The sequence below is a fragment of the Panthera pardus genome, unplaced genomic scaffold (genome assembly GCF_024362965.1).
Source record: "Panthera pardus isolate Hobbes unplaced genomic scaffold, ASM2436296v1 HiC_scaffold_6, whole genome shotgun sequence".
Lineage (NCBI taxonomy): Eukaryota > Metazoa > Chordata > Mammalia > Carnivora > Felidae > Panthera > Panthera pardus.
The window spans coordinates 123,224,979-123,237,066 of record NW_026526991.1 but is presented as its reverse complement, the minus strand read 5'-3'; the positions used below and the strand labels follow the sequence as shown (position 1 = coordinate 123,237,066).

Below are 12,088 nucleotides of genomic sequence, written 5' to 3'. Positions count from 1 at the left end.
GTATGGAAAAAAAATGAAGCAAAACAAATGCTGTAAGCGACTGCTGATAGCTCGAGCTAATACAGAGAAATGGAATGGTCAGGACCAGGCAAAAGCCAACTTTAAATTTACTCAACCTGGGATATGTATGGGAAGGAGAAAGTGAAGTAAGGAGAAAAGGGAAGGATGCTTAGAACGGTGGGAAGAATTTATCATATCAATCAATTCCATAGATATTCTAATTTCGGAAACCACTGGGAAGCTTCATGGTTATTATCCGTCACTATGGATAGTAGAAAAGTAAAATCAAGTTGCTTCCACTCAAGGAATTTAGTACTTATTGGGAATGTGAGAATTCTGTCATCGGAAAATTCAACAACAAGTAGAAGATAGTTACATATTTCCAAGAATGAGTATCAGAGGTAGTTGGAGCTACTATAAAATGGTTGAAGAGTCTTTATGGAAAAGGAAAGGCTCAAGTTATCCCTTAAAAAGGGAGACTTTCTGTAGGCAAGAAGAAAAGATGGTTTGGCCACTATCCTAGGGAAACTTAAGGAAATCATTTGTACTATTAAAATCATAAATAGGATTGTATGGTTCTTCAGGACAAGCAGCCTCCTATGATGAGTGTGTATTTTCAGGTCCTCTACTTTTTCTTTATTGATTGGTGGTCTTTAATTTCATGAAGGATTTGAGCCAGCTGAGTTAGGAACTAAACTTAGCTTTACATACAATGTAAATGAAACATTCAGAGGTGACTTCTCAAGAATCTTGCTTACAAGAGAATGGTACATGAATAAATGTGCCATTTATTTATATTTACAATGAGAAATGTGATCTCCATAAGATCTGAACGCATGTATTCTGACTGGCGTGTTCTCCAGTGTCTGAACACTGAAAGGAAAGCAGATTACGTCCAGAAAGTTGATCAAAGAATCGGGCTGGGAGACAATAATGTGATTTAATCTTTGTTGTCTTCAAATTATAATATTCTTGTGTACCTGACTCCACAATAGTGAGAGCCCTACCCCTTGGAAGGAGTTGTTTTTAGCCTTTGCTCAAAGGCTCCCCACATTGCCTGCACCCATTACAGATGCTTGCTCCTCTGTTTTGTGCTGATCAGCCTTCTCTTCCTACCATTGTCATGGTCTTAATAGAAGTTAAGTCTTTAGCTTGTATTGGAAGTTTTTCTGTCTCGTCTTAAGTTGATTTTATAGTTTAACTCTCAGGGGGTAGCCTCATTTCTCTTGTCTCTTCAGGTGCATTTGATAGAATTTTCTGCAAGAGAAGTGACATGATCAGATCAGAGTTTTAGAGAGATAACTCAGCAGTCTCAAGCAGATATAACAAATCATACAGAATAACATTAAACTTTATGTAATTAGTTTGGCCAAAGAAAATGAGTTTTAAGCAAATACATTTCTTGTTTGTTTTTGTTGTTTTCCAAATTAGTTGGTATTTTCTCAAAAATCAAACCCAAACACACCAGATTTTATATGCCTAGTCTTTATCTATAAATCTCTCTTTCTGTATCTGTAGATACCCTGAAATTTGCAAATGTGTTTTAGTCTTAGAAAGCTAATTAAAAATTAAGCATAAACCATATAGAATTCTAGCTTAACTTCTCAACTTTTCTATTTAGACTTTGTCTGAAAATGCTGAAAAAGATTTGTTTTTCATACTGTAGCAAATAAGGATTTCATCCATCTCTCTCTTTCCCTGGTCCTGGAACTGTAGTCCCCACTGTTTTAAACATCTGTGTGAGAATGATGAAATATGCCTAGAAGAAATGTCAAAAAATTAATGATGAATGGTTCATTTTATGAATATTTATGATATAGATTGAATACAAAGAAGTGAGGAAAGGTCACGCTGGGAATGATTGTGTCTCTCATATAAAAAATATGTATATCGGGTAAGCAGAGTGACCTCCTGGATTTTCATGAAAATCCTTTCTGTCACTTGACCTTGTGGAATACCTTCAGGCAGAAAAAAAATCAAATGGAAGATTTTTCTTCCTTTTGAGGGATAGGTAGTGGGAGGGATGAGACAGATCGAGGAGGGAAGAGATGGGGACCTTTGAGTAACTCTGAAATTTCCAGTGAAAGAGCCTCGTCAGAAGAATTTGGTGCTTAGAAGACTTTTATTCCCTCACAGTGCCCTGCAACTAGACTATGTTGTTGTCAAATGTTTTTCTCTAGAAATGGAGGTGTTTTTATGCTTGTTTGCATGTTAACCAGATGGGGTCATTCAACAAATGTCCTCAAAAAGGCAGGGAAGTGTTTACTGTGACAGGAAACATAGACCTCAGATTTGTTGTTCAAATCGGACAAAACAAGGCAGAGCACTAGAAAGACCATCTCTGTGGCAGCAGGGGCTCCGCATAGCCGTGTGTGATGCCCATCATACCATTTCTTCTGGGGCTGGTTGTTGCTGGTCAAGAGGTTGTCCTTGGGCCCCTTATGTTTCTTAGTCGAGTCACAGAACCCAGATTTCATGGGTCCTCTCCCAGAGCATGTCATAATGCTCACAGAGCTGATGTTGGAAAGGTCTATCAACGGAAGAATAATTTTGGATCCTAGAAGAACACCATCAACTAGGAGATCTGAGTAGAGTCACTTGCACATGGCTTGCCTATGTTAAATTGATGCTTTTTGAAGTATGCATTGCATATATTATTTAATCATATACTTTACCCTTTAAGCACACTCATTTTTTTTCTTTCTCTAGAGAATAACATCGCTGACTGCTAGTGTTCAGAAATGTCTTTTTCCTGTGTGGAGATCACTCACCTTTGCTGTGTTCCCTCATTCATACAAATGACAAGACAAAAGCTTTAAAATGCTCTGAGTTCTTACTGTTTCTAACCTGCACTGTTTTTTTCGCCTAGAATTTCTCCCTGAATTTTCCCTTCAGTGTAACTGTTAGTAAAAATCTGGTGAACTCCACCTTTGAAACACTGAAATGTTAATCCTTGGAAATATTTCTGTTAATTTTTCTTGGGGGGAAGTGCCCAAGGTTGCTATCCTAGATCATGTTCCTAGCATTTCAACTAAATTTGGATAGCTGCTGTTTGGTGGTTTTGTGGTATATGGTGGAGCCCTAAAGATCTTGTGGAACTAAAAAACGTGTTCCAAGTACAAGAATGTATTAGAATAAGCAACAGAATACTGTTTCAGAGAAAATGATTTAAGGTTTATGAGACTGGAAATGTTCTTCTTTAGTTCCTGCTATTGCTTAATCATGAAAAGTCTTTAAATGATGGATCAATTTTTAATGCTATTTTATTCCTTGGACAGTGGAGTTTAAGAGTTTATTGAGGAATTATGCATTTAGAAGTCAGAGAAAGAAAATAAAATCTGCTCATTTTTTTCCCACCTAAATTTCTATTTGATTCTGACTACACTGTCTCCCATGTATTATAGCTTAGGACTTAAGGTGGGCCTAAACTCACTCAGTATTAGAGTACTCACAGAACATTAGGATATGCAGATCTCGTGTTCCTTTGACTCTGTTAATGAAGGAGAGAACAATATGATATACTTGAAAGTAAAATGGAATCAATTGTACTATTTATATATAATATTCCTGTTTTTGGTTACAGATAATTTTTCATTATCACATGTATGGAAATGGCATTGGGGCACTCACCTTGAGCCAGGTGTCCATCTCAAACCAAACGAAGGTCCTACTTAACCTCACTGTAGAACAGGGCAATTTCTGGCAGCGGAAAGAAATATCACTGTCTGGCGATGAAGACTTCCAACTCAAATTTGAAGGTAGAGTTGGGGAAGGGCACCGTGGTGATATTGCCCTGGATGACATTGTGCTTACAAAGAGTTGTCTGCCATCCCATTGGTCCATGAAAGAAGAACCAGCAGCACCTCTCCCAACAGGTACGTTTTAAGTTGTGACTGTTTGGTATTTTCACAGAATAGAAGGTGGGAAGGAAGGAAAGAAATGGAAAAGAAATGATATAAACACCTAGTGATTCGTTGCTTTCATAAAGAACAAAATCTTTCTGAATCTAACAAAAAAAATCTTTCAAGCTCAGACTCATCACACTGTCTTCCAGGCTTTCTCCAAGCCTCAGTATGTTGACCAGTGTCTGAGTTCTCTGTTGAGTCAGCTGCGTCTTAGATCCGTGAAATAAGAGAAATCTCCCTTGTTTGTTGTACGATTCAGAATTCAATCCTTAACAAATACCAATTTACTCAATAAAATATAAGAACATCAAGAACAGAGTTATTCGATTTTAATTGGGCATTTCTATGGATGGACCTTTTACTTTATCCTTTTTAGACCAGTGGACATTGCGATTTGAATGGTTGAGTTTACATATTTAAATAGTTTAGGGGATTGAATATGCTCCTAAAGTCTTTTAAACTAAAATATCTTGTGGTAATTTGCTTAAAGAATTATATTAAAATGTTGAGTTGGTAGATGTTCAATATACACATATACACAATATACACATATAGTGACAGCATTGTAAGCAGTGGAAATAACAAGCACCATTAATCCATATGATATATTAGAGGGATGGAATGAAAACAAATATGGTATATATATATTAAAATGACAAGACAGCAAATTTTGTCAATTGATATGACATATTAATATTTAAACCATGAGTTTCGTGTAGATACCAAAAATGCCATTCCTTTGGTATATAAATTTTATCTCTTATAATTGGTGAAAAACAATAGTGCTTTAAAAAGAATGAAAGTTTGTTCTGGCTTTTAGCATGGCAGATGAAATAAGGAACATTGTGTTTCTTCCTTGACTTCTCCATTCATGCCAAAGGGAGTATTTTAATTTGGTTAAGAGAGCATTCCCCAGTAGACAACTAGTTGAACAGTCTTCGCCTGACCTGTTTCTAGCAATATGTGGAATACTATAGAGAAAAACAAACATATTTCAAGGCTGTTTAGGGATTAGTATCCTTATGTAAATGTAATGCAGGAGCATTTCAGATACCTCAGACTTAATCTACTTCCTTGAGAAAAGCTTTACTTTCCATTCTGTGTTGACTCTTTGGATGGCAGCTGTATCAGCTTGGGTATAGATCCAAAAAACCAAAAAAAACCCTATCATATAGGCTCTGAGTACTGAGGGAGCAAGTTTTACATTGAATTGCTTCCAACTTTAATGAACAAACAAAATGGAATGCATGAGGAAAAAATCAATCTTGTTGGGAATATCATTCTTAAATTTGTGAAATCCCCAATAAAATTTATTTTAAAAAATTTCCAAAGGAAAATTTTGAAATATCTATAAACTGGTATAAAATATATGTTGATTATCAAATGAAGGGCACATATTAATAAAGGTAGAGTTCTTTTTATATCCTTACAATATTTAAGGTACTATATTAAATTTTTTTGAAGAATGGAAAATAAAAAGAAGGTCTGCTTTTAAGACCAACTCAGTATTATGGTGAGGGAGAATACGAGTAACACCTCAAATAACTCTAATATGTGGTATGATATAATTAAATGCCAGGAGAAATATGTAAAACTTTACGAGGGTGCAAAGCAAATGAAGAAAACACCCAGCTGAGGACATCGGATGTGAGATTTATTTATAGGGCATGCAGGAGTTTGGAACCATACCTGGGGCTTATTTGAAGGAAAGACTCCTTCAGTTTGTGGGATAGGGGCACCAAGTGTGAGCGCAGTGGAACAAATAACAAATGTGGGGAGGAATAAGGGCATGAGACAGATCAGAGATGGTGACACACAGGCTGCCAAGGTGGCCTGTGAGTGGGTGATTTGGTTGAAGCAGGAACCTAGTAGCGCTGATTATCTGAGATAATACTACAAAGGAAGCAGGGAGCTAAACTGGGACCGCGTTGAATATTAGTTTGTTTTAGTTTCTTCCCCAAATGATCATACACTGAAAATGTATTGACTGCTTGGGAAACAAATAAAAAAGAAAGAAGAAAGGAAGGAAGAAAAGAAAGGGAGAGAGAGCAAAGAAAATAGTACAAGGTAAAAAGGAGGCACAGTATTCATTTATACAAAGTATGATCATTGGTAGAAATGGCTGCAGTAGAAAGACCCCAAGAGGAAAAAAACAAAAACAAAAACAAAAAACAAAACCCAGAGGTCTATACTATTATGAGTGCTCAAGTATATGCTTTCTCTTGGTAAAAGTGAAAAGCGAAAGTTTGCTTAGACTTCAACTGTGTAGTGATTCTGACAAACTATGACTTCATCATGAATTTAGAGGACTCTATTGGAGTCACTGATGATTTTATTTTTATTTATTTATTTATTTTTTAATTTTCATTTTATTTAGCAAATAGTTATATAGTTTTTGTCTCTCTCTTTGTATAGGTTTTGGGGGGTGGAGGAGGGTGATATCCTGAACACATCACTGATATCATGAATGTCTAATGGAAGTATAAAAAGAGTCACAAATGTAAGCGACGTATGTAAGTTTGCATTTTCTGGAAGTTATATTTTTAAAAGTGAAAATAATTTTAATATATTTTCATTACTTCAGTATATCAAAACTATCATTTTATTTTATTTATTTATTTATTTATTTATTTTTTAATTTTTTTTTAACGTTCATTTATTTTTGAGACAGAGAGAGACAGAGCATGAATGGGGGAGGGGCAGAGAGAGAGGGAGACACAGAATCAGAAGCAGGCTCCAGGCTCTGAGCCATCAGCCCAGAGCCCGACGTGGGGCTTGAACTCGTGAACCGCGAGATCGTGACCTGAGCTGAAGTCAGACGCTCAACTGACTGAGCCACCCAGGCGCCCCAAAACTATCATTTTAATATAAAACAAGACAAATATATTAATGAGATATTTTTCATTCTTGTTTTCATATTAAGTCTTTAACTCCCATGTACGTTTTACACTCACAACACACCTCATTTGGGATTAGTTACATTTCAGTTGCTCAATAGCCACTTAGGGTAATGGCCACCCTAGTGGACAGTACAGGAGGTGAAGTGAATATCCTAGGGCACTTTCTGGTCCGTTCCTGACAATGGGGTTCCATTAGTTAGGTTGCCATTTGTAAATTCCCAAGAATTGCAGTTGTGTTATTATTTAAATAGAAGCACAAATAGGTACCTCAAGACCACGGGTGTCATGTTTGAATGCACTAGATACTAATCTCAGACTCCCTTCTTACTAGCTGTGTATTGTACAACTTTTCTGAGACTGAGTCTCCTCATCCATAAAGCAGAGAGAATATTACTTACAACTTAGGCCCTTGAGAATAAAGAGGTCACTGCCTATGGTAATTTGCCTAGTCTCATGTCTGATACAGGGTGGATGTTTATTCAATAAAGTCAACTCATTTTATATGATTCTTTATTTTGGGTATCTTTGTCAGTATTCCTTAGGTGGTGTAGATATTTGAGAGTAAGTCTCCATTATTTGCAATTTATTAAGAACATGTTTCTACCATTGGTTTTGACAAAATTGTTTTTCTTGCATAGAGCACAAGCATCTAATTTTTTTATTGCATTGTTATCATCCAGTCTTATCATTTATTGACAACCTCTCTAATTAGGTATTTTCAATGTGTCATGGAAAATGTGTGTGTATGTGTGTATCTTTGAAATACTTAATGGTTGTTAATTACTCTTTACTGCAAAAACACTTGGAACTTGCAGAGATAGAAGAAGGGTAAATGGCATTATGTCCCACAGACAGTGGCTACATCCATTAGACTTTTGGAGATGACTCTTGTTCACCTCCTTTTCATCTGTAGTCATGTGTGTGGGCTAACAACTCCATCAAGGATAGCTTAAAATAGGGAAGACAAGAGGAGGCAAAACATAAATATTTAGGAAGACATAATTGAACTGAATCTGCTATCAGTGATTCTAACTAGTCAAGTAAGACCCAGGGCTTTATTAGCAAAAGTCATATTAAATTATTATTAAGTCTTTAGAAGTTATATTTAAGAGCTTATTATGATGGCAGTTTTGTTAATTGCTTAATGATGATGGATAAAAATAATTGTTTAATGAATTTTAGTAAGAAAAAGGCAACCAAGATTCCTCTTCTAAATGTCCACATGCAAATTTAGCCAATGTCATATTCTCTATATTGGCAGATATTTACTAAAAATTCCAAGCATAATGAAGGCAGAGACCAGGCGTGTGTGTGTGTGTGTGCGCGCGCGCACGTGTGTGCATGTATGTTTTAAATCCCCACAGTTATTTCCAAATATGAGTTATACAACAAATATATTTTGGGATATCACATGCTAATCAACTTTTGCTTTAAAAAATGTATGTAAGGCAATGAGGACTAAATGGATTAGCTCCTCTTTGAGGTCACTCATTTCCCTGAAATATTTGGCAGTAGTTTAAAAAAAAATTTTTTTTTCAACATTTATTTATTTTTGGGACAGAGAGAGACAGAGCATGAACGGGGGAGGGACAGAGAAAGAGGGAGACACAGAATCGGAAACAGGCTCCAGGCTCTGAGCCATCAGCCCAGAGCCCAACGCGGGGCTTGAACTCACGGAGTGTGAGATCGTGACCTGGCTGAAGTCGGACGCTCAACCGACTGTGCCACCCAGGCACCCCTTTGGCAGTAGTTTAAAGGGCTGCTACCTACTGATGAGAATGCCGGCACAGCAGCTCAGGCAGAGTCTTGAGTTAGGAAAATCCGACTGATTGTGCTTGGCTCTAATTTAGTGAACCCTGTACACAATACTTAGAGCAAAGTGTGTGTGCCTGAGGTTTAATGACATAAACTTGGATCTTTGCAAGGCCAACTACATGTTATGATTTCACCTGATCTACTTAACCTCTCTAATTCTTACCTTTCTTGTCTAAAAATGGGACTGGGGCACCTGGGTGACTCAGTCAGTTGGGCAGCCAACTTCGGCTCAGGTCGTGATCTCGTGGTCTATGGGTTCGAGCCCCGCATCAGGCTCTGTGCTGACAGCTCAGAGCCTGGAGCCTGCCTTGGATTCTTCGTAACCCCCTCTCTCTGCTCCTACCCCACTCGTGAGCTGTTTCACTCTGTCTCTCAAAAATAAATGTTTAAAAAAATTTAAAAATGGGACTATTGGAATCTACTTATGAGTGATTTGAAAAATAGTTAAGATAATTATATAATGCATTTTAAACAATACTTGGCAAATAGTTGGTGGTCAGCAAATATTATTTCTTTTTTTTCTGTTAATCCTCTTCCCTGCTAGAGAGACTATGAAATTTAACTCTGCATACATTGAAATTTATTGAGAGCATATTGCCTACTTGCTATTTTCTCTCCATCATGTTCTACTTTTTGCTCAAAACAAGGGTTCAGACCTCCTCTTCCCTTCTCATTTCCTTCAAGGAAATTGCTCTCACAAAAGCCCCAAATATCTAATTGCTGAGTTTTCTGATTTAATTTTATTATTCATAGTAAGCAATGGAGAGGAAAGAAATATTAATGAGAATCACAGAAGTGAATGACTCGGTTGGGTATGATGTGGGGATAGGGAAGAGGAAAGAAGTTCTTTTTGAAATATACAGGCATACTCTCCAGAATACTTTTCAAAGTGAATGTTAAATTAGAACACCTCAATTAAAAAACTGAGTTTCTAATACTCAAATTCATAGAATGCTTGTATCTCTTCTTTCTCGGTTTTTGTTGTTAGGAGGGGCACTAATATTTACACTGGAAAATATATTTACATCATCCCCAAACTCATTAGAATACTCTTTAGGTAATATATTGTACAGGAAGAGTCTCAAGTCCCATTCCAAATACAATTGGTAGACAAAGATGTTTTCAAAATTTCATGCAGTAGCAATACAGAAGATATTCATCTTGGACATTTTTATGGTTAAGAGAAGGCTATCACAGCAGCAAATGCACCACAAGCTATTATCTCATTGTATGTTTGTCGCGACTATGTTTTTTCAGTGACTTTCACATGTAGTCATGCTTTGTCCAATTTGGATAATGAATGCCCCTGGAAATTGAGAAAGTGTTGAAGAAATTTGTGGAGAGAAAAACAAAGCAAGTGAAAGAGATTATGATAGAAGAGAAATTAAAATACAACAGTTTGACTAAGAGCTGGCTTTGAAGAGGTAGACCAAAAAAATTAAATACATAAAACAGAGAACTCTTAGAATTTCTCATTGATTGATTCGCTTCTAAGTCTGTTCATACAACATGTAATGTTAGTCTCAGAAGGACAAAAATGAAGGCTCAGAAGACCAGCTAATCAAACTGATAGACATTGCTGGCTCCAATGAACTTATGGCTCTCAAAACACAGTAATAAATACAATACCTTCATTGGTGTTTCACTGTGTTTCATTTGCATTTTTAGAACTTAGTTGTAGATGGATGGGTTTATGTGTATTGCATTGTCATTTTCCCCTCTGAATAATGGAGAATTGGCTATGGATGTAGCATTTTAAAACCCGTTATCTGCCTTGTAGGAACACATTACTGACGGTGTGCATGAAGGGGCTATGCTTAGCTTGTTTCCAATGGGACACAGTGATGGATACAGTTAGCCCGCGCTTGGACTTGTGAGTTCAAATTTGAGCAGTCAGGGATGGACTGGGCCTTTTCAAGTTTAAAAGTTCTGCTTTATTTTGTGCCATGTAGGTCTTTTGAAAAAAAATACCCGTCTTCATGGATGTACCAACTAATAGTGTAACTAACTCCATCGCCTCCCCTTTCTTCTTTAATACAATTAATTTTTCTGGAACCCTCCTTCTTTTTTCTATATTCCAGGAAAAACAAAACTTTTCTCATTATGGCAGCTAGGTGTCTGCGTGGCCTTCCGCTTTCTCACGTCCCACGTTTCTCTACTGCTGGCGACAGACTCTAGTTTATGAATGTTCCTTCTTCCAACGTCACAGGTTATACAGCAGATATTGTATAAAACTCAACACAACTTGTGGAAAGAACCTCTCCGGAAATGCTAGCCAATGGGTTTAGAATACTTGAAATCAGTTTGGGATATATCATAACATAGTAAGCGGGTTTATAAATATTTATTCATCAGCTTCTTCCATATTACTTATCCCATGTATCAGTTTTCAATTCATGAAATCAATACTTCTTACAAAATTATAGAAAGTGTTAGTAGAAATTAGTAATGTTATATATTGCAAATAATATTACATGTTTGCTAATATTGGCATTGTATTAATTGAAATTTTCTCTTTAGGGGTAGTTGGCTGGCTCAGTTAAGCATCCAACTCTTAATTTCAGCTCAGAGCATGATCTCAAGGTCATGAGAGGGAGCCCTGCTTCAGGCTTTGGGTTGGGTCCAGAGCCTACTTGGGATTCTCTCTCCTTCTCTCTCTGCCCCTCCCCTGTTCACATGCATGTACATGCACATTCTCTCTTAAAATAAATATTTAAAAAATAAAAAGAACACATTTTCTTTAATTGTTAGGGCAACCAATGAATATTTAATTTTTTTAAAATGTTTATTTACGTTTGAGAGAGAGAGAGAGAGAGACACAGAGCATGACCGGGTGGAGTTGCAGAGACAGGCGGACCCCAGAATCCAAAGCAGGCTCCAGACTCTGAGCTGTCAGCACAGAGCCTGACTCAGGACTCAAACCCACGAACTGTGAGATCATGACCTAAGCTGAAGTTGGACACAGCTGACTGAGCTACCCAGGTGCCCTGAGATAACCAATGAATTTTTTATTGAAAATTTATTCTTTCATAAAGGTTTATTACACTATATTTTTACACAAATTAACTATATAAAAGTAAGTGCTGCTGTGAAACCAAGGTGTTATTTTTTTATGGAATCACCCAAGATTGGAGGTGTGCTAGTCTGCTATTATTCTGAAACAGACATTTTTTCTGTGTCTTGTAGTGATAAAACTCTCAAAATTTAGTTAGACACATAACATTTCTCTGTTGTAGTAAATGGAAAAACATGTTATTACCATGGATTGAAAGAGTTAATAGTATATTATGGTTTCATGGTAAAGGCATTTAATATTTTTATGCTGATGAAACTAATGTTTTTGTAAGTGGTGTCTTTTTGAAATTTCATTTTTAGTTTTCCATTGGTGTACGGACAAGCAATTAATGTTTTATAACATTAACCTTGTATATGGCAAGGGTAAGTACATTTATTTAGGTGATTTTTACT

The 12,088-nt window shown here is 36.5% G+C and overlaps 1 protein-coding gene across 2 annotated transcripts in view; it reads left to right on the top strand.

Annotated features, from left to right (window-relative positions):
* Nucleotides 1-12,088, top strand: part of MALRD1 (MAM and LDL receptor class A domain containing 1) — a 770,287-nt gene that overhangs the window by 351,066 nt on the left and 407,133 nt on the right. For both annotated transcript variants that reach the window (XM_053896000.1, XM_019460623.2), the window contains exon 27: nucleotides 3,584-3,875. In XM_053896000.1, coding sequence (XP_053751975.1) covers nucleotides 3,584-3,875 — 292 coding nt within the window. The remainder of the gene's footprint in view (nucleotides 1-3,583; nucleotides 3,876-12,088) is intronic.